The sequence below is a fragment of the Mugil cephalus genome, chromosome 1, assembly GCF_022458985.1.
Source record: "Mugil cephalus isolate CIBA_MC_2020 chromosome 1, CIBA_Mcephalus_1.1, whole genome shotgun sequence".
Taxonomy (NCBI): Eukaryota; Metazoa; Chordata; class Actinopteri; order Mugiliformes; family Mugilidae; genus Mugil; species Mugil cephalus.
Window position 1 is genome coordinate 4,297,879 of NC_061770.1, and position 23,047 is coordinate 4,320,925.

Sequence of the window (23,047 nt, forward strand, 5' to 3'; positions counted from 1 at the left end):
CCTCCGGCCTGAACTACATCACTGCAGCTGGCGGCCTCTGTTTGGTGTGTTTGTGTGAGTGTGTCGGTGATAACCATGAATAGAAGCTATAATTGTGTAAATGCAGAGGTGTAATCGCCATTAAAAATCACTACCAGTTTCTGTCTGCAAACAGAACTAATGCAGTTAGTAACTCTGAGTGCTATGGTTTACCAACAGCAGCTAAGTGGATGCAAAACAGCAACCTCTTCAAGGGTCATTAATGCTGCGTGTTAACTAAGCAGATCGCCTGCAGGGGATAGAGAGATTCAGCTGTCTTTGGCGCAAGTAAGCAATTAAAAATACCTTGTTCACACCTGACATTTACAATCCTGCTTACAAGACCCAGTCTGTATCTGTGTGCAATTAAAACACCAACATCATTAAGGGTACCTTAAAATGTCATGACAGCGGTTGTCTTTAATGAATTCCTACTGCTGTATCTGTACCACAAATGTCTGTTGTATGTGCCTCATGATATGAAGACTGAAGTGACACAAAGTTTAGAACTAGCACACATGCAAACTTACCAGGCATAACATTATGACCACCTTACTGATATAGTTTATGGATCCTTTGTGCCTCCAGAAATGTGAACCTGTGAGTAAACACTGTTTTTCATCAGAGAATGGACATGCGCCTTCTCAGGGTGTCTTGTGGTGGCAACACAATGTTGTTAGTCCACACATGTTGAATTTGGAGGCCAGGTTAACACCTTGTGCCGCTCTTTGTGTTTTCCTGAGTTGGTCCTAAATGTTTTATGTGTGTGTGTGTGTGTGTCAGGCTGCATCCTGCTGGGGATGGCTGCTGCCATCAAGGAGAGTCACTGAGTGCGTTTACATGCACAGCTTAATTGAACTATGCTCAAAATTCCAGTTTACATGCAACGGAGAAAATCCAAAAACTGCCAAGAACATGTCCTCCCCCTCCACACTAGGTGGCAATATGTGTCTTTTCAGTGGGCTAATACAGCCCCCTTTCCAGTTGACCTATTACGTCATACAATAAACAAGAGTCGTTCATGCGGCAGACCGGCGATTCAAACAACAACTACATGGCTAATAGTCTAGCTTTTTAAATCTCGTACGTAATGTGCGCAGTAATTATGGTGCAGATAAGATGCGCACTATTCCTCAGGTCATTCTTCTACCGACTCTGTTTACCTTCTTCTTCTGCTTTCTTGGATGTTTTTGTTCCGGGGTCACGCGCCAATGCTGCGGTTGTGGAGCATGCACACATGCGTTGTCTAGTTTAACTCTGCACTTAACTTGTCCAGTTAGAGTTGGATTAAGGCAATAATGCATTTTTTTCACATTCATGTAAATATTCTGAGTGTGGTGGGGGTGCCTGGTCTGGTCTAGTTTTGGCGGGTGCTACTAAGTCATCCACAATGTATTTTGACACAATGGTCAATATTATTTACATCTCCTGTCAGTGGTTTTAATGTTGTGGTTGATCGATGTATATTATTATTTATTTATTTATTCATCTATAATAATGTCAGTTGTTAGCCACAACCCACAGAAGAGAATGTGTTCGCATGAATAATCCACATTAGACGAATGCGATACCCAAGACAAATGTCTTTCTTACATTTTTCTTGGTGATGTTCCGGACATCATGGACGTACTGGATCTTTCCTTCATGTCTGACTACACCCACTGAGATCGAGTCCTCGCACACCTCTGACGCCACGTACTGGTCCACCTTAAAGCCCAGGTCCCTCAGAACCAGGTAGCCTTTGAATAGAAACACACAGGAATCAACAACAGTGCTACCATTTCTTTTTAAAATCTTCCTATCACACACACACACACACACACACACACACACACACTGATCCTCACCGGTGGCAATGCCGTCAAACAGGGAGAGGACTCTGATTGGTCGTCTCTGCTCTGCAGGGACTGCTGGGTAAATCTTAGGCGTCTCCTGCAAGATGAGCAGAGGAAATAGTAACAAATCACATTCAGGCATGTTGAATGTTGAAGCCTACTCAACCTCAAAAACAAAGTTAGACTGCCATTAAAATTAAAATGTGTAGGTGCTTTTATTTAGTCAACATCCCGTAATGTGCCAATGGCAAAATCTTTTCTTTTTGGCCAATCAACACATTAAATTCATGCATTGCATTTTCCATTTGTGACACTAGCAGCAGTGCCCACTTGCAGCACATTGTCTCATAAGTTGCAGTTAAAGTTTAAGAAATATAACAAATTTATAATTTGTGCAGCATCTTCTTAAATGTAACATGACCCCAAAGATTTATCCTGTAGCGTAACGCCAGGCTGGGATCTTTCATATTAATTCATAAACGAGGAATCCCCAGTGATGTACGTTTCAAAGCCATTAAAGTGACTCACAAACTCCTGTCCGTTGTCACTGGCGAAGAACTCCTGCAGCTTGAGGCTCCAGTCGTGCCGCCGTTTAAGGACGCCGTACTGCAGCAGCGGCTGGCACATGTAGCATCGCCACGGGTCTAGATACCGAGCGTTGTTAGACGCCCCCGGGTCGACCAGGATGTCCAGACAGTCCACGCAAAAACACCTGGAGGGAAACAATGGAGCGGAGGTGAGTGGAGAGGTGCAGCAGAGAAAGAGGAGTTTGTGCATTGTGTGTAACGGTTCTTTATGCGTGCCTGACCTGCAGCAGTTGGCGTTGCCGCAGAGCAAAACCTCCCGGCCCCCGCAGCACACGGTGCAGTACGACTGGTAGCCGTCATCGTCGTACATGTAGGATATCTCCAGGTACACGTCCTAAACAAACAAACAACCAGAGCACTTCATAACACAACTCTACATGAGGGACTTCAGACAAATCATTAGATCTGCTCTCTGTCTTCCTTTCATCAACTTCCCATTCTATCACACACATTTTAGAAATTCCTGAGGCGTCTGCTTCTAAATCAACACTGGCCTGGCCTGGCCGAGACCCAACCTCTCACTGACTGATATAATGTTAAGTATTAAATATCTGGTACACTGAGAGCTACTGTCAAAGCAGACCTGATCTATTCCACTGTTCCAAGAAACTCAGCTCAGAGTTCAAGACTAAAGCCTCACACATCTCTCTGTTGACATGAACTATGGTCAAAGTCCCATTCTCCAGCCTTCACTAAGTGTCCTCTCAGGCTGCCCGCTCCTGCATCCTGCTCCGATCATAATGTTGTAAACTAATCACTCCTTTCCAGTTTATCACAGTTTCTTCATTTGTTGATCTTAGCAGGCAGCGTCTGTAATTTTTTTTTCCTGGGAAAATCCCCAGCTGCTCATGATGAACTGGTATCTGGAGAGCGGTTCCCAGCTTGTAAAGTTAGACAACAGAAATCTGAACTGATATAAAGTTCAGTTAAAAAGTGTTTATAAAGGTATTTTATCCCTTTTATCTTGTTTTAAATGTATCTCTAAACTCTATCCTGTTTAATATTTTTAATCCTATGTATCCTTTTTTTTAAATGTATAATTTTTACCTTTTTATCAAGGGTTTACAAAGTTATTTTATCCTTTTTATTCTGATCTAAGTGTGTATTTAATGGTATAATGTCATTTTTAATGCTGAAGTGCAAATATGATGGTTAAGATGGAAATGGCTACATTTAAGATTAACAGGTTTGGACATCTTGCAGCTGTTAAACCCTCTGAAGACAATAAAAAAACAAACATCACAGATGTCTAATCTGACAGAGGGCCTTCATCTCACTTCACCTCACATTCCTCCCACTCCTCCCACTCTTCCCAGGAATCTCAAACCGCTAAAAATGTGAACACACACAAGTCAATCTGTTTTATTCGGCTTTATGACTTTTATCAAATCCTGGCTTTATTCCAATCATATACTCAACGGCTCATCTGGTACAGGTCTATGTTAAGTGTGCGTTGGGTTATTTCAGTATTCTGGACTGAACAGGTTTATACATAAATATGAGTTACAGCTTCACTGGAACCTGTGAAGACGTCGGTTACAACATCTCGTTTTTGCTATGAGTGTGTGGCTTTGTTAGACATTTATTAAGTTATAAGTGCATGTCAGATGTCCCTTGGCTCTACCTTGCACGTTTGGCACAAGCCTCCTTCAAACAGCGGGTGGTAGGTTGCTGCTCTGCTTTTTCCGCAAGAGAGACAGAATTCTGCCAAAACACAGGAACAGTTCAAAAGGTAGAGGTTAACTCACGGGGTTAATACTTCAAAGATTAATCATTCACTCATCAGCACAACAACAGAGTCTTTACCTTCTATACTTCTTTTATTCTTCAGAACTTCATTCACCATTTGTTCTGAGGGAGGAAGGGTGACAGGGTTAAGAACAAGAGAAGGGCGTTGCAAAAAGTAAATATCAAAATCAATGTTAAGTTAATTTAAAACACAACGAACACTGTGTGCATATCCCTGCAAAATGAATGAATGAAAAAAAATATGAAAAAAAAGTTTTAACGCAAGTTTGAAGTAGCATTAGGCCGTACAAATGATAAAATGTATTCAGGGCAAAAACACTAAGAAAACATCTCATTCATTAATTGACCTCTACCTCTGCTGTAGGACTCCTCAGGTGCGGCTTTGCTCTTACACAGGCTGACTTTGGGTCGCTTTGCACTGGGAAAATACTCGGGCAGGGACACATCGAGGACCTGGTGGTCCAGAGGGTTGCTGTCTGCAGAGACAAACACACTCATACTCATGACTTCTTCCTTTCAGTGTCAGTAGAAAGCGTGGGGCGGCGCTTGTGATGAACAGCGCCGCTCGGGCTGCCTTGCTCACCGGCGCTCTGTCGAGGTTTCAGTCCCTCCTCTCCTTTGGGCTGGAAGCCACCGTTGGCCCAGTCCAGCATGGGTTTGACCTGGTCCTCTGGGTTGTCTGACTCGCAGGGAGGAAACGTCTTTTCTGCTCGGACGCTGGCCATCTGAGACAATGTTACACAATGTGGGAGAAAGGGCCAGTGATGGTGAGGAGGTGAAAGCAGATGAACAATTTGTCATACAAAGGGGGAAAAAAAAACACGTAACGGGTGATTTGATTCTGTTGCTCACTGAGGTACAGGTCATTTTAAACTTCAACAAATCTGTCATGTAGAAAATTATATCTATATCTGTCAAATAAATTGCTAAAAGGAAGTAGTGCAAAATGTAAATACTCAGGGTATCTTGGATATCTCAAAATTAAAGTGTTTCCCTCTGGCAACATGTGACATCTCGCATTTCTTTGTGAAAACTGAGATTAAAATGCTCCTTGTAATCTCTGAAAAGATGCTGGATGCTTTCACCAGATGCTTGAAGCCAGATTTATGGTTCAGCATCATATCAGAGCTTTAGCTTCGTAGCCTGATGCAGGCCCTGAATTACATGTCTCTGTCCCCGTGTCTCGGCGTCTCGACAAACAGAACGCTGACCCTACTTCAGCCCCAAAACACCATCTACTGAAAAAGCCTCTTTCTACACTGCAGTGATTTAACTGCTGGTCAACATTTTCTAGCTTAAACCTCTTAGTTCCAACCACCATTGTTTAGAGATCCCCAGTGAAACTAAACGCTAGCTGTCTACCAGCATTTTAGAGGTGTAATTACAGAACGATGCCGACACACCAGTGCAAAACCCTGAATTATGAACGCTGTGTGTCTCAAATATATCCCTGAATCAGGCAAGCAGTGAGACATACATGACAGGGTAAATCTAATTCATCTGTACTGCTGTAAGTCAGACAGACCACTGAGGTCATCCGCTCCACCCTGAATCCTACCTCCAGTGCTTGGAAGATGGCCCTGCGGTAGGAAGCCAGCTTAGTGTACGAAGCCTGGCTGAAGAACTTGGGGAAGGCAGTGATGGAGTCCAGCTTGTCTGCCGAAACCTGGAGAGAAACACGTGGAATCACACACAGTCTGAGATGCGATTTCCCCCTCCCTTGCTCAGTCCGCCCGTTTATTTTCCTTCCCCTCCTCACCTCAGAGAACTTGCCGTCTCCAAACCACTGCAGCCACCTCATGCCATGGCTGGCCTGCCGTTTGCCGGTGGCTCGCCACGTCACCACGATGCCCGGCCACCAGGAAAAGCCCTTGATTTTCCCCCAAACTAGGTCGCCGATTCCAAACCCCTTGTTGTCCTAGACAAAGACACAGGAGGAAAGAAAGAGTGATGACTAATAGCCCGTGGAAGACCTCAGCTATTAGTGATCCCGACATAAAAAGAAGAAGAAGTCTCAGCGAATAAAAGAGGAGGACACAGGGTCAGAAATCTGAACTGATATCTGTGTGTTGTCACAGTTGAACAAAAAACACTAGAAGAACAGATATGAGTGAGAAAAAGAAATGAAAACAAAAGTCTGGCTTTAATAGTTCACAGATGCCAAAAAAAAGAAGAGGTGTAAAATGCAGGAAACACGAACTCTGTGGATTAAAAAAAAAGCATTTAAATGTAAATGAAGAGAGGTGACGAGGGCAAACTGTACATACAGCATTCTCAAATTTAAAGATTTTGGTAAGTGTTTTGTAAAAGAAAGAAAAGAGAGAAGTGCACAGGCACTTCTAGTGGCAGTTTTAAAACAAATACTTAAAGTAGGCGTCATCCTGCATGGATCAAGCGTTTCCTTTACTTTTGCTGTTTACTTTGTACTTTTTTTCTGAGCACAATACATCAGCACTGATAATAGCATAACTCACGGCTTCTTTGTGTTTTTTTTGTTTTTTTTTCTCGAACGTTGATGTTTTATGAGCAGCTGGGATTTCTATGCTTGCAGACAAATCCCATCAGAGCCCAGGCTATGTGATCCTTAAGACAGAAAAAAACCCATCGGGCTTTGTAATGGAGGCACCAACGGATGCTACGCGCCACCGAGCTCAGCCAGGACCGGGTGAAAACGCACCGAGGCACTTCATCGCACACAAAAGCACAAGTCCCGTCAGACGTGCGCATGCAGAGGTAAACACAGCCGTGCAGGGACATGCAGAGGAGGACACGCGTTCCTGCAGATCTCTACCTCCAGACGCACATGCACACGCAGACACACACACACACACACACACGGAGGGGCTTCTGTGCACACTGGTGCTCTACATGAATTAAAAGTATTGATACAGAGCATACACAAACAGACTGTGTGTGTTTTTCTGTTTTTGTGCCCTGTGAGTGTCCACCTGCACCAACACAAGGCCAGGTGGAGGAGGTTCAGAGACGGGAGTTACCCTCTGCCTCTTTGTACTGCTGCCAAACACTTCCCCATTTTAAAATATTCTGTCTCTCCTACATCGAGCTGTCTGCCACTTTTTTTTTTTTCCTTATGAGGGTTCATTGAGAGTCTGCATGTTCAACACCAGACTTTTGCTTGAATTTGTCTTTGACGGAGCTCAAACCTACGAAAGCTGCACTGCTTCTCACAGTTCGGAGACATGCTTGTCGGGTCAGTATGTGGTCCTAAATTGGCCGGAGATGTGAGTGTAATCGTCTGTTTGCCAACCTGCTGTACCCTGCCGCTCTGCCTCTGCCTGCTGGGACTGCCTTCAGACCCTCAGCCCTCTACAGGATAAGTGGCAACAGATGATGGGCCGACAGGTAATGACGGGTCGTGTAAAAAGTGAAGGAGTCTGTGTCTGTAAGAATATATCAAACTACTACAAGTCAAACAAAAAGAAAAATATACTGAGTGTCAGGACGTGAACCCTTTGACCTTTTCTGTTGATCTTCCTGACGTTTCTGTTTGACTTTTCATCTACGTCTTTCCTGTTTTACTTTGAAAAGCTATTCATCCCCATCTTCCTGTTAGTCTTGCGTGTCTGCTCCGCACTCATTAGTTTCACATATGTCTCGCGTCACCCTCAGTTCCTTGGTTTACTTAGTCCTGCCTCTTGGCTCAAGTTCCTTAGTGCTTTGAATGGTTTGTTTTCAATCTTCTTCTGGATTCCTTGTTTCCTTCTGAGTGGATTTCACTCTTTTGTTGCATTATCCTTATTTGGATTCTACTGGATCATATCATGTTTTATTATTCACGGGACTGTCTTTTTGTTGTTCCACTCTCTCTTGTCACGTGTTTCCTGCGTCCTTCCCCTTTTCTGAACAGAATTGCAACATTAAGAACCATTGTTTTGGTGAAGATTAGATGGAATGCGGTAAAGATGACATTTGCTGTTGCACTGTTGCTTCTGTGAGGACCAGACACACAGAAAATAACTACTTTTTTATCGTTTCCTAATGCTACCGGTAGATGAGTGCCTCGTTTGATGGTTACCTTAGAGCCTTGAGTTCAGATAATAAAGTGTGTCTTTTCTCAGGTAGTCTGGTTCAGTGGAGTCAGTCAACACCTTCGAGTGCCATGTTTGTTTTCATTCACTTCTCTGAATGCCTTCCAAGTCGTCTACCTGCCCCTATGAGTGAATGAGCTCTCCCTTCCATACTTTCTGCTCTGTGAACTGACTTGTCTTAACACCGTCTTACGTTGTACTCTTGCTGGGTTTCGGAGCTGGACGAGGTGCTGGTGCTCTGAGCCGAGTCTTTGGAATCTTGCTCCATCAGCTCCAGACAGGGGGCCTCCGGGACCGCGGCAGGTGCGACCACAGCCACCCGAGGGCCACTGGCACACTGACAGGGGAGACGGAAGACTTGATTAGACTCAGAAAAGAGCAAAAGAGAGCGAAGTATATCTAACTTTAGCAGGAAACCCAACACCAACAATTATCCTGTAACACACACACACACACACACACACACACACACACACACACACACACACACACACACAGACGGATGAATCACCGTAGAGCTGTCATTTCACTTTTAACTTTGGGTTGAATGAGTTTCCCGCAGTTGGAAAGACGATGCTGTTTACATGAAGAAAAGACAGATATAAAACAAATGTGAGGCAGTGCAGCCTCACTGCCTCACACTTTATAATAAATGAAACATCTTCAGGTTTTGGGGTGACACTCAGATCTTCTGAAAACTTCCCCTACAGTACCAGGGACTTTCCTCTTAAATCCCAGGTGAAGTGTAAAACAAGAAAGACATACAGTTATGTCCTAGATTTTTCTGCAGAACAATTCCAAGCAATTCTTATTATATGTCTCAGAATGTTTTCTACAGAGTGGATACTGGCCAACGAGATGAAAACACACAATAAATGTGGAAGGAGAAGGTCGACATGAAGGATGACAAATTATGGGGGAAACTGTGAAAAGTGCTGAAACAAGAGGAACTTTTTTATCATAACTTTCAGCAGATTTAGTTGTTTTTAGAAACTTATAACTTGCAGGCGTCTTTAAAAAGACATCAGGAAGTGGGGAACTAAAAACAAACTTCAATTGACTGAACTGTCGGTTACATTTTTCCAGCGCATTGCAAATCCGTGAACCAAAGTTGGGTCAAAACAACACGCAGCTCTGTTTGTGTTTGTCTTGGCCGGAGGCATCTCCCTGACATGTGCTGAATGAGACTCAAACACGGAAGCACAAACGGGGAGCAAAACTGGCCGATTGAAAACGTGTGCTGCTGCATCCGAGCAGCCAAATGGAAAACGCTGCGCGGTTTCATGTTTTTGAAACTCAGGACGGGGCCAATTAAAAGCCGGTTTCAGGTGAATCACGTGCGTTTGTGTGGCGTTGAACTCTGCGTGTTTACCTGCAGCATGCTGTGCTCCTGTTTGCGGTTCTGTCTGCGAGGTTTGCTGTGCGTGTGCGGCGTGAGGCCGGCCTGGAAGATGGTTCTGGGTGGAGGTCTCTGCCTCAGGCACAACTGAGACGCCCCTGAAGACTTTTCCTGGAAGTACACACACACACGCACCCTTAGTTTCCACTTCTACAGAAAATGATTCATTAACAAACTTTCACGAGGGTGTCAGTGTGTCAGTATTTATACCTCGCTGTAGGAGTCCCAGGTACTTTCCTCCTCCTCTGACCTCTTCCTGTTCCTCTTCCTGCTCCCCCTTGGACCATCTGAGAAGAGAGAGAGAGAGAGAGAGAGAGAGAGAGAGAGAGAGAGATCGACAGAAGATTAGTCAGATGACGGAGGTATAATTTCAAGAGAGAATGTCAGTCTGTTGTTTTGTCTACATGTCTGTACTGCAGCGTTCTGGATGTGAAATGAAAGAGTGACTGGTTCCGTTTACATGGACCCGACACGTGTTTACATGTCCCAAAACATTCACAGAACTGTGTACAGGAAGAAACTTAATATTTTTTACAACAATTTCTTTTGCATGGAGCCACATGTCCAAAAGATTCCAACTTTGTTCATTTTGGTTTTCTTTTGTAGCCTCAATGTTTCTATTCCCCCTGGAAACTTGCCACTTTAAACCATGTCACCCCAAACATGTTCGGGCCAAACCAGCATATCAGATCAAATGTTTAACATGGTTATTCACAGGTTTCTTATTGAACAGATTATCAGAGATTCACACCACCCCATCACTCTGATTAGATGAAATGTGTTGTCATTGAAGCATTATTATTCAGATTATTAGTGGAAATAAAGTACAAAATTATATTAATCACTTTATTTCAAATCCACCAGTGCTAAGATGCTGATCAGAGACCCAGAACATAAGAGATGAGGAAATCAAAGATTTATTTCCCGTCTTGAACAAAAAAACTAAACCTCCACTCTTACTCCATGTACTGGGAAATAGGTTAACAATTAATTTAAAAATATATTAGTTTACTTAACTTAAAGTCAAATAATAAACTTGGATACAATCTTGTCTATGTGTGTGTAATTAAACACTGTGGACACTAAAGTCACTAAAAGCAATCATTTCCTGACGTCAGTGTCCTAGAGGGCAGCGTTACCACTGGAAATAACACTGAGCACTGTCTAAATGCTCCTGATGTCAGGTAGTGTATGTTGTTCCCGTGAGTAGGCACTTCTAATCCTCATTTTCAAATACAATATGTTTCGTTCTTGGGGCAAATAAAAATGTGCGACTGTCTACACCCTGGACCAGTGTGCACCGTGGACGTGTCGGTTACCTTGAGGCGAGGCGGCGTCTCCATTCTGTTTGGGGCTGAAGGGGGAGGGCGGTTCGGCCGCCGTCAAAGGGCTGTTCTCATTGGTCAGCTCCACGCCGCTGTCGTTCTCAGACAGACCCTCGGCTGGGGGCGTGCCTCCGTTCACCACCGCCTGAGAGCAGACACAGAACAGCTTCATAAAGATCACAACTTTGAAATTTTACCATGAGATGCAAGAGGAAGCTGTTTCAGATTCACACACTTGGAGGGGGGGGTTGTCATTTAACATTGGGAAACTTTGAATCAACTCTATCAGACAATTCCCACTAGTTCAACTGCTAGTCTCTTTCTGTGTGCGTGCCCCTTAAAGGTAAATATTGAGTTCCTAAGATCAACAACTGTCACAGAAGACATCACTGTCAAAGTACATGCAACTCCCAGGATGAATGTCCGTGCGAGACATGTAAGTGAGCTGATTTTACACTCAAAAATCTGCCCAACTGACTTCACTTTAATGATAAATCATTGTGGAACCGTGCAGGGCCTCTACTCCATAGTGACAGTCTCCAAGACTCGACTTCAAATACGTTCACATCTAGATGCATCCCCCAGCGTTCTGAGGCAACAACACGTCTCCACACCTTCACACAACTGGGAGCTACGGCTGTGCATTTGATGTGTCTCCGGCTGACAGAGAGCTGACACCAAAGCTCGACATTCCCTAAGCCTCAGATAACTTTCAGGATGCACTACGTCCGAAATGCTCCTGACAAGTAAACACCAGGCCCTGTGGCTGCACGCGTACCAGGCCTGCTATTAAACTGTCACATGAGTCTACACCGACAAACTATTAGCGACATACATAGCTCTGAACCAGCCACGGAGACAATGTGGTGCATTCGGGACTTGTTCCATCACAGAGTGCTGAGCATCATAAATCGTCTAATCCTCAAAGCGCAGCAGGGGATTACTGCCAGAATTATTTTGACACATTTCCAAGTGTGTCACTTTACAAAACCTTCTTGGATGACCTCCAGTATCGACACTTTTCCTTAATATGCACAGTTTAATGCATGCTGTGTATGGATCACCGCCATTATCATCACAGCAACACTCATATTTTAACTTGAGACATTCTAACAAAGCTGCGCCTCATGAACAGGTTTTAAAATGGTCTCAAAACAGAGCGCGATTAGCGGCACAAGCACTTTGAAGCTACTGCCTTAACAAACGGAACTGAAACAACACGTGAACAAGACAAATCACTTTAAACCTAAAGCTACCGAACGCTAATATCTTTCACAACAATGAGCCAAACCCCTTCTTCCCTCTGGCTGTTGTTTTTACGGGGTTCACACATTCTTACGCTGATCACTGCCACGATTACAAAATCAAACACTAACCCGAAAAACCAATCGACCCATCGTACTGAGACAGAATTATAACGGCACAGGCTTTCAGATGCATGCATGCCTGCATCTCCCACCGTGTGACTCAACAAAAACATCTTGTGCTGAAACCGTACAAGAACAACAGATGACGGATCTGTGAGGCATTACCTGCCGGCGGTAGCGAGTCATTAGAGCAAGCCGTTTGTTTGCCAGTGGGATCAGTGAGGTAAGGAGGGATCAGTCCACGGCCTGGAGGAGGACGCGGTAGTTTTCATTGCTCTTTTTCTTTGCATCATTTCATCTGTCACGTCGCAGCCAGTTAGAGGAGTTTCAGTAGAAACGTCACTCGACTGAGCCCTGTTTGGACTTGACTTTGAAGGATCTCACTTAAAGAACGGATTCCACCTAATCCTCGCTGTGCATGCTCAGATTGCAGGAACACAAAGGGTGCACAGATACAAATGTATTTAGACAACACCTAGAGAGATTTACGCATGTGGACAAGAGTAAAAGTGTATTTGTATGTTACAGCAGGAAAATCTAGAGGCTTGCAATTAGCTGGTTTGTAGTATTCAATGCAGCTCCTTGGCTGCAGAGCTATGAAACGTCAGAATAAGGACACGACCAGAGTAAAAGGCCTCAGGTAACCACCTCAATCAGAAGGGGTTAGCCCGATAACACTGAGAGGAGTGGTGAAAACCTTTGAACATCCTAGTATCTGTAAACATCATGTAATGTGGTGAGTTTGAAAAGATGAACAAAGTCCTAAGCACTGAACATGTTGCTCCATCTGGACGGTCTCCCTCTACAGAACGTTGTCATTAAAGTGGAGAAAATGAAATGTACATTCTGATCGTACATACCGTATCTTATCAGTTCACTTTGTTTGGCGTCCGTGTAAATGAGGTTGAAGGAATACTCTACATAGAATCGTAACGGGTGCGTGATAAGACACCTGCTAAAAGTTGTTTCTGTGAAATTCAGGAAAGCACAAATACGAGTAGTCTTGTCAGTTTACTGTCCATCTTTCAAATTTAGATCTCAAACAAATTAAAATTTCCTGGTATATTTGGCACTTTAAGGGCAAATAACACTCAGAAACTATTTGTTACAGATGTTTTCAACCTTCCATAACCTCACATAATTAATAGAATCTGTGAATAAATAAGGTACACTGTGCAATCAATAACCTTGTGGATCATTCAAGTCTGTCCAAGTCTAACTTTTAATGGCACTTTGTGCTAAGCTCAGCTAAGTTACAGTAAGTGGACACAGACAGGAAATTAACAGAAATCCAAACGCAACAAATATACGAATATTAGATATGTCCACTCCAACATAAAGAGAAAGCAGGATTTCACATTGTTGCATGTGGAGGCTTTACAAATAATGCTTGAGTGCAAGACAGTCAGTGTTTATAGCTAACATTACCACCTGGCACTGGAACCATTTGGCATTTATCTTCTCATTACCCAACACATAAATTTGCCAGCAGTGTGAACTTCATGTAATCTGACAGAGAAAGTGTGGGGGGAGACAGAAAAGCAGCAGAGTGAGGCAGCAGCTGGGAGACAGATGGAAAACCTTTTTTTTTTTCAAGGCAAATCACAGCGACGCATATCCGAGGCTGTTTGTGATTGTTAAATGTCGTAAAACGGGGAACGCATGTGGCGTCTGTTTGCGATGCCAAATTTCCCCTGTAACAGATGAACTCTGTGAACTTGTGTGCTCAAGATCGTTGCGAGTGAGAGCTCTGATAATGTAAGGAGCGCTAAAGAGAGCGAGGCGCGTTACGAACGTTCAAGAGATTAAACTGTAAGTTGAGGTGGACGTTTTGAGGCGTGCATTTTTTCAATTTTATTGTATTTTTACTGTTATTGACACTTAAGAGACTAGAAAACACTATTTAAGGTCCCTTACATTTTTGTTGCAAAGAAAAAAAGTGTATTTACAACAGATCTCTGCCTCCGCCTCCACTGACAGAGCAGGCATGCCTCTACTGAAATCCCTTGTTGATTTTGGCCACAAAAGTAAATCAATCTGCTCTAAGAATGTCAGAAACTTGTAAAAAAAAACTGTCCCTTATATTTAAACAGAAACAAATGTGAGGACTTCCAATGAATTTTTGTGTAACTGACTCAGTAAAATACACAGAAATTACATTTTTTGATTCCGTGATATTATATACAGTATAACTCACAGCGCAAAGGTTAATAAAAATGGACAAATATTAAGTCCTTTTGTCATTTTTTTTCAGTGATGAAGGACAGACAGCAGTGGAGGGCGGAGGTTTAGAGTGAAACGTGAGTGATTGAGGTGAAACATGTGATAAGGAAAGGAGCCAAGGAGAGATGACAGAGGACCAGCTGCTGTGAGAGCCCTCACGGATGTTTATGCAGCATTGCAACTACTGTGTGAAACAATGATATGTTCTGACTGCCCGGACGGACACAGACGAGTGCTGCCGCGGGTTTAAAAGTGCAAAAAGAAAGCTTGAAGCGGGGGCAGATGGAGAGAACATTGCTCCTTTATTTAAAGCTCCTTTTTGCAGAATCTATACATGATGACTTTGGGAACTACCCTGAAGGCATGTTTAAATATTCAACTATTACCTGCGCACCATCATTTATAATACAAATACACGCTTTAACCACAAAACTACGAGTCAGTTCCAATCCATACGAACTGTGCATGGATTATTTGCTTAAATGACCCATGAAAAACTAGTTAAGCATGATAAATGCTGACCTCCATTTCCCCTGACACTTAACGGCCCTGAATGAAGGGTCGCAGCTGGAAGGAGCCTGAATGCCTGCAGCACAGCTGTATTTTATACGGCCTGTGCTGCCACCGAGCTCTCCTCCTTCGCAAAGGAAAGCATTAAAACATAAAATATGACGTGAGGAGACTGACTGGACTAGACCTACCTCGGGGTTCATTTACTGTAGGTAGCAGTACATATAATTTTCATGTTATTTCACACACTGAAGCCTGGCAGCTGGAGTAAGTAGGTGTTTTCAGGACGGCTACTGCACACTAGCAAACGCATTCAAACTAATTAAATTACCTTATAGCAACGGTGTCGAGTTCATTCTAGTTCAGGGGCCACATACAGCTCCATTTGATCTCAAAGGGGTGGGGCAGTAACAGAATAGCTTAATAAGGCATAAAAACAAACTACGGATTCTTACTTTGTTTTAGTGGAAATAAGAACAGTATGAAAATATTCAATTACGGTGCACTTTCTTTTTCTACGTTCTCTCCATCTTCCCCTCCTCCTCTTCCATCTACCCCTTCTTCTTCTTCTTCTTCCTTATTTCTGATTTTCTCCTTTTCACATTCCCTCCTCATCCTCCTCTTCGTCCTCCTTCTATTTCTTCTTGTCTTCCTTCCCCATCTACTTCTCACCTTCTCATCTTCCTCATTCTCCCCCTTTTTCTTCTGGCTTTAGCTTTTGGATTCTTATTTCTTCTATTATTGGGTTAAATAATTATCTTTGCATCTGTTGTGCTATTGAGCAAGAATGACATACCAGGAATGTGTCACACTTCAAATCTGCAGAGCAGCTATCTATCCTTGACTAATAGCTACAGCTAAAACAAAGTGTTTTTACCAACGGCCTGCTAAGATTGTTATTATAAGTGAGTCATGTACCAGAAGCCGCATTCTGAAAAAATGGCGGAGTGGTGAGTCTTTGTGGAAAGAGCCAAGACTGGAGTAATGTTGTTACGTCAGTGGAGAGCAGAACTGCTTACTGTTAATAGTTTGTGTTTGCACCTTTCTGAGGCATGGCTTCCACAAAGCTTTCACCTTGTACCTTAGAGGAACAAGGACACAATGTGGCTGGAGCTAGTAGCGCACTGTATGAACCCCGCGCCTTGCTGATCACCACGTTTGCAGGAAGCATTTTGACCGACTGTTATGACTACTGCCAGTCAAACAGGTGAAAAACTGCGCTCACGGAAGAGCTGCAGGCAAGGTAGAGGAAAAATTATCCTGCTGATCTGGCGTCACCGCACCTGAAATCATGGCAGGACAACATTAAACACAATTACACAGCAAGCACAGTATTTACTACCGCAGGAAAAAATGCTGATGCTGATGGGTAGCTGTGACTCCGTTTCTGGGCATACCCTTCTTGCTCAATTATTGAATAAGCAGCAACTGAACGTAGGTTATCACAAAAACTGGAAGACAGCCTGACTTCTCACAAAATTTTGTGGCGAAAAAATATTGTTCTTGAGTCACTCTCTGATTGCACTCTGACAGTGACCTCTTGGACCAGTCGTTTGGGCGTTCTTTATGCCGTGATGGACAGAGGAGTAACAGTTGTCATTCACGTCAACTGAGCGGAATTTGTTGAATTTATGTAGAAAAAAATGCCTCTGGTTGCTATCTAATGACTATCCAATGGTGTGCAGATGTATTTTTGTTCTCTGTATCGGTTGAAACCCATCCCATTATGAAATCCAAATAGAGTGTCGCCAGACTCATTTCTTATCAGACTATAAGGGTGCGATCATCAGGAGCAAAGTGAGCTACAAACAGAAATCTGCCTCTAGCAATGTTTTGACTAAGGGCCAAGACACGTTACGACTAATCAAGCTAGTGATAGTCGGAATGTGAAACATTAGGTAAAAGTCACACATTCTTGTGTGCTTTTAGAACAAGGCGTCTCTCTTTGTGTAGTCACAGCAACAACTGAGAGAGGATCAGAGCGACAGTCCCGCCTGTGATCTGAACAAAAAGGCCGGAGTTAAAGGATAAACGCGACTGTCTCTGTTTATTGACTCTCGGGGCTCACTGGCATCCGCAGGTTTTTACTCAAACCATAAGTCATCCTGCCCTGAGCTACCCAAACAGACAGACAGCAAGACAGATGAGCTCTCCTCCAGGCATTTCCATCTGTCTGCAGCTGCTATAATCTCTCCCTGCTTCAACGAAATCTCATGTTATCCCCCTCCTTCTGACACAATGTTAATTCCTACCTCTAATACCACCATCAACATAAAGCGCAACAGCAGAAACAGAAGGTAGAACTGGAACCGTTTTGAATCTCTGAAGATTCCATAGCGGGCAGAGAAGATTGAAGGACAAGTTTGTCGTGTTTGGATATCGCGCTCTCCCCCTTTTGTATCCTGCTTTCTGTAATTAATCACACCACAGGTGAAATAAACATCACATGACATGTTAATTAATCAGATAATCATCTGATATTGGATAACGGTAGTTTCTGCCGGGAAGACATAAAAAGCCTGTTTGCTCCATTGCTCTTTCTAATGAATTCATTTCCATTTCAGCTCATTTTATTTAAAACTTCACTCCCCTTCTCTCCCTCCTTCCTCTTCTTCCGTCCAGACTTGCCTTAGTAAAACTAGAGTAAATGTTGAACCTCCCCAAAATAAATTGGGAGAAAGAAAATATAACCGGGAGCATTTTTAGAGAGGAAAGCAAAACTTGCCCAATGTCATTTTTTGGCCGTAAACGTCCACCACAGCCACAATTTTAAGGCTCATCTCCCTTGTCCTGTCTTGTCTCCGGTGTTGCCGGTGACTCTGGGCATCACTGAAATTCTTCAAAAGTGCAGTTTGAAAAGTTAATTTGATCATTCCACCTCCTTTAGTTTCAGACTGGAACGGAAAATGGGAGTTGATGTCAGGTGGGTAGCTGTGCACGGTATCATTTTCATCATTATCCTCCATTAACCTGCATTCCTGGACATCGATCACGCTTCTAAAATAGTTCAAGCGATTCTTCTTTATTCTTTCTTTTCTAGCAGAAATATTACGCCTATTAACATTGTCGCTGTCACGTGTTTATTATGACGGCAATTATTCCTAAAAGAGTAATTTAAGAGATCAAGCAATCAAAATCTGATGTATGGTGTCCTCCGTGTGAGCCAAAGCGGTGTGTGAAGTCTCACTGAGTAGATTTCACCAACCTTTGTCACACACACACATTCCACAGAGAGTTTTAGTCCACCCCCGGGCCCTCTGACGGCCCTGCCCAAACATCTGATCAGAAAACAGAGGTCAGGCACATTTGCAAGCAGAAGCTTGTTGAATCTGCTGAGAGTTAAGCAGAGTCAGACACTGCCAAGATGACGGCAGTCAGAGACACCGCCACAACGAGCTTCAGTTCAGGAAACCTTACTGTGACGTTGGCCTGATGTGTTAACACTGAGCGTGACGCATGACACAATTTCTGGTCAGTGGTTTTCACACAATTTCACTGCTGTATGGGGATCAGTGAGACACCAAGACATGCAACAAAGCACCAAAAAAGGCAAGAAAGAAGAACAAAGGCGTTTATCAACATGCATTCTTGTACTTCAGTACGGATCCACTTCAACCAGTCATACCCCAATCAGCCACACCATTATGACCACCGACAGGAAAAGTAAATAATATTGACCATCTTGTGACAATTCAGTGTTCTGCTGGGAAACTTTTAGATTAGTATGTTGTATGTATGTATGTATGTATGTATGTTTCTTAGACATGTAGCACCCACCTAGACCAGACCAGACACCCCCACCCCATAGCAATGACACTTCTTGATGGCAGCAGACATCCCCAGCAGGATGCAGCCTGACAGACACACACAAAACAGTTTAGGAACAACTAAAAAAGGTGTTGACCTGGTCTCCAGATTCACTAGATCCCAAACTGATCAAGTATCTGTGGTCCCTCCCCTCAACCCAGATCTACACAATATTAGGAAGGTGGTCACATCAAGGACGCATCTGGATGTGTGAGACTCGGGACAGCCATGTATCCCAGAATGCATTGCAGAAATGACTAAAGAAACGGCTAAAAAAAATATGTATGTTTTCTGATAAATAACATCCATTGCAATTGTGACCTTTTTGTGATACCTTTAAGTGGGTTTTAGGTAGTAGCGGTGGTAGTAAACAGATTCGTTTACCAGAAACCTCCACAGGGCACCTCTAACCTGTACCAAAGTTTATTCCTAACGACATTGTCAAAGGGAAGTCCTGCAGGATGCATTAGTCAAAGAGGAAACAGGCCTCAGCACAGGGCCAGAGTGCCGCTGGATGAACATCACTGTGATCAGGGACTGTAAACAAATCACAACATGAGTACATGACTCTGCCCCTGTGACATAACTCTACTGAAAACTATTTACACTCATCACATCACTTTTCCTGCAAACCTGAGAGCGTATGTTGCGTCAATACAGAAGAGGGTTTGGAGATGTGATGAAGAGGAGAGGAACCCAACGGGCAAAGAGAAAGTGGAGATGAGGATGGAGCAAAACAGAGAGAAGAAAAGAAAGAAAAGCAGATGGCGGAGGGAAGGAAGTGTCCCTTTCAGACAGAGTGATATATGAGAGTGAAAAAGAGGAAGAAGTATTAACGGACGGCAGGAGCACCATTAAGTGTGTGTGTGTGTGTGTGTGTGTGTGTGTGTGTGTGTGTGTGTGTGTGTGTGTGTGTGTGTGTGTGTGTGTGTGTGTGTGAGTGAGCGCATGTGAAAAGCCCCAGTAAGTAAAGAAAGTGTAAGAGTGTGTGGCTGCATGTGAAACACTGGGTAAAATTGTGTGTGTGGATTGTGAAAGCAGACGGGTGAACTGGAATGGGATGTGTGCGTGTGTGTGTGTGTGTCTTTCTCCTCTAAATACTTGAATTGAATCCATTTTCTGAGCATATAAAGACGCTAGTGTGTTGCGCTAATCTCCTCCATCCTTCGGCGAATCCTTGCTTTCTTGCCTCCTTCCTTCCTCCCCTTTCTTTGCTTCTTCTTTCTTCCCACTATCCTCCCTCGCTTCCTCTTCTTCTTCCCTCTCTCCCTTGCTGCCTGCATCCCTCGACCCCGGCCCGTATTTTCTTGTTTTTGGCCTTGCTGTTTGTGTGTATGGCACATGCGCACACCCACACGGCCAACATGCATTCTCAATTTGACTCATATAACATGCTGGCACTCTTGTCTGGGCATCTGCCTTGGCATTGATGCACACAGCTGGCTCAGAGGGAGCTTCAGGGAGTGGCTCTGTGTGTGTGTGTGGGAGTGTGTGTGTGTGTGTGTGTGTGTGTGTGTGTGTGTGTGTTTGGCTAGGTCTTGTGAAAGCTGTGTGTTTGTGAGACTTACTGTGGCGGTCTTGTTGTTGCTCTCTTCCATGATAGCAGCAGCGTATTGGTTGGAAGGCATCGCTGTCGCGGTCGACTGGTCCAGTGTCTGTCCTGTCTCCTTTTCAAACCTGGACGTGGGACACAAAACCAAGAGACAATCAGAAGGTGACCAGAACGCGGACCGACATAAACATAACTCCTAGTTCTTAAACAGTTACTTAAATGTGCATAATTTGCTGATCCACTACAAGCAGCTATAGTAACAGAATATAATTTCAGCTGCACAGAACTATGTGAGAAGTAATCCTTGGAAACAAGGATGTTTTCTGTGGAAGCCACAAACTCATTGGTGCATGGCGGACATGACATGAGATAAATCAAAAGTTTTAACTTGAACCATCACATGTGCTTGCTTCACCAGTTCATTTTTAAATACTAGGTGACGGAGCAACGCCAGAAAATGCTTGAGCATCACGTCAGTGTAGACCCGCCAACAACGCAGCTGGCCGCCATTAAATTTCGTAACATTCATAGTGTCAACGTAGCATCAGGAGCGCCTTTGCGCTGATCTTTGAGTTGTAGCAAAAGCCTTTGCTACAACTCAAACATCAGCGCAAGACCCTGATTGATCCCCACCTCCGAGGATCCATCACCTGTTGGATTATCATGCGTTCTCATCAGAATCCATCCCCCTCAACGGAAAAATACAGTTTGGTTAAATAACAACGTGTGCCATTTATACTAAGGTCACTTAACATGTGTATCGCATTAAAGAACAGAGATGCATCTTTGTGTGTAAAGTCTCCCCTAAAGTCTATGCTTTATAAGTGAATGAATGAGGTTTATAGTCCTGCTTCACTTTTGGGTCTCTGTTTCCACGTTAAGATATCAAAATCATTTGATACCACTCAAAGATATCATTTCACGTGAATTAGACTCAGAGTGACACTAAGGAAACGTCATGACAGTCAAAAGCTACCTACACAGTTACAACTCAGATAATCATGAAGTCTGACTAATAACAGTTTTAGTCAGAAAGAAGCACCCAAGGCATAACTTCTAGCGCTGTGTTACAACGCAGTTTGAACAATTTTAATCTTTTCTTCAGGCGTGAACAAGAAATGTTCTCCTTAATGTAAACATTTGGCGCAAAATGCTTCTTTGTGGTTACTTGACAGAGAGAAGGGTGGCAAAAAGAGAAGCAGAAACATATAGGAAGAAAAAAGAAGTCTTCCCAGTTCTCCCTGAGTGAAGCAGATCTGACATGTCCATACAAACCTGAGGTAAACAGATGCACAGGCCTGTCAGTGTGTGTGTGTGTGTGTGGGTTTCAGTGCATATGTTTGCACAACTGTTATATGCACTGCATAGTATGGCATTCTTCTGAGCCTTCATGCTGGTGCATCTGAATGTGTATTTTAAGGCGTTCAGGAACACAATATCTGTGAGTGTGTGCTTAGGTTTAAATTTCAAGGAAGTGTAGAGCAGTTGCTTCATGAAACAAGCCCGTGCAGATAGACCTGCAGACGTCAGACGCACAATAACTATTCACACTATAACACTATAAATGCCATTAATAAACGAAGAAGCAATTTTTCACGGAAAAGGAAAGTGGCCGGAAAAATAGAAACACTTTTCCTTTGAATTGATTCAGTCTGTTTTCCACAGTTTTTAACCACAGCCATGTATGGTTTAATTTTTAACAGTTCCCACTGTGTACACATATACGTCCATATATGTCCTTTACAAATAACACAATAGTCATCTGCACATAACTCTTGATTCTTGACAGAAAATGTGTATAATGGATAATAAAAAATAATCATTAGCTGCAGCCTTTAGCACTTATAACTCAGATCCTTTTCCAGACTTTTCATTCACTAGCAGGCCCTTAATGATGCTTGGTCACCAGCCAAAGCTGTTGCCAGGTTAGATAAATTCATCTGACGCATAATCTTAGCAGCACTGGCATTGCTTATGAAAACACAAGATAATATAAAATCTGAATGCAACTAAAGAAATAAAGCCTTTGTCTGTGGCTTTGAGGAGATGTTTGGGCCAGTTCTGTTTATTGTTAAAAGCCTGAGAAAAACTTTTTAGGATATTTGGTTTCTAAATGACATCAGGAGGTGTTAACATTCATTCACTCTGTCTGTGTGGTGTATGAATTTGACTACGCTCTTGACACACGGGCCGCAGACAAAAGAGCCACATGAATTAGGCTCGTACCACGTGCATCCTGCTCATGCGTTGACTTACATTAATGAGAATCAGCCTTACTTAGAAGGAATTTGCCGGTCACTTTGCTCAACGGTACAAGACAAAGCACTTAAATAAGCATGAACGAATAAGAAAACTGTACAACATAAATTAGACTTCCAGAATAAAAGACTTCAGAGAAAGAGTAAAGAACAGAAGCATTTACACAATGAACTTGAACAGTATAGTGTACACAGTTAATGAAGAGTTATTGCAAGTTCTTCAGAGCGACAGCCCGGGGGAAGAAACTGTTTTTGTGCCGGGTGGTTACTGTGTTCAATCGGAGGTTCAACCTTGACCAAAACCACCGAACACCAACTCTCCCTTCTTCGAAATTTAGCTTTTCGCCCTTTGACTCTGAAACCGCAGA

At 43.3% G+C, this 23,047-nt stretch overlaps 1 protein-coding gene across 2 annotated transcripts in view; it reads right to left on the reverse strand.

Moving 5' to 3' along the window:
• Positions 1 to 23,047, reverse strand: part of LOC125012818 (DNA (cytosine-5)-methyltransferase 3B-like) — a 34,853-nt gene that overhangs the window by 4,852 nt on the left and 6,954 nt on the right. For both annotated transcript variants that reach the window (XM_047593002.1, XM_047592995.1), the window contains exons 2-16: positions 20,438 to 20,546; positions 10,957 to 11,107; positions 9,848 to 9,924; positions 9,611 to 9,748; positions 8,432 to 8,575; positions 5,949 to 6,107; positions 5,748 to 5,855; positions 4,773 to 4,914; positions 4,543 to 4,665; positions 4,247 to 4,291; positions 4,065 to 4,144; positions 2,662 to 2,774; positions 2,382 to 2,565; positions 1,866 to 1,950; positions 1,612 to 1,757 (exon numbers count right to left, since the gene is read on the reverse strand). In XM_047593002.1, coding sequence (XP_047448958.1) covers positions 1,612 to 1,757; positions 1,866 to 1,950; positions 2,382 to 2,565; positions 2,662 to 2,774; positions 4,065 to 4,144; positions 4,247 to 4,291; positions 4,543 to 4,665; positions 4,773 to 4,914; positions 5,748 to 5,855; positions 5,949 to 6,107; positions 8,432 to 8,575; positions 9,611 to 9,748; positions 9,848 to 9,924; positions 10,957 to 11,107; positions 20,438 to 20,546 — 1,804 coding nt within the window. The remainder of the gene's footprint in view (positions 1 to 1,611; positions 1,758 to 1,865; positions 1,951 to 2,381; positions 2,566 to 2,661; positions 2,775 to 4,064; positions 4,145 to 4,246; positions 4,292 to 4,542; positions 4,666 to 4,772; positions 4,915 to 5,747; positions 5,856 to 5,948; positions 6,108 to 8,431; positions 8,576 to 9,610; positions 9,749 to 9,847; positions 9,925 to 10,956; positions 11,108 to 20,437; positions 20,547 to 23,047) is intronic.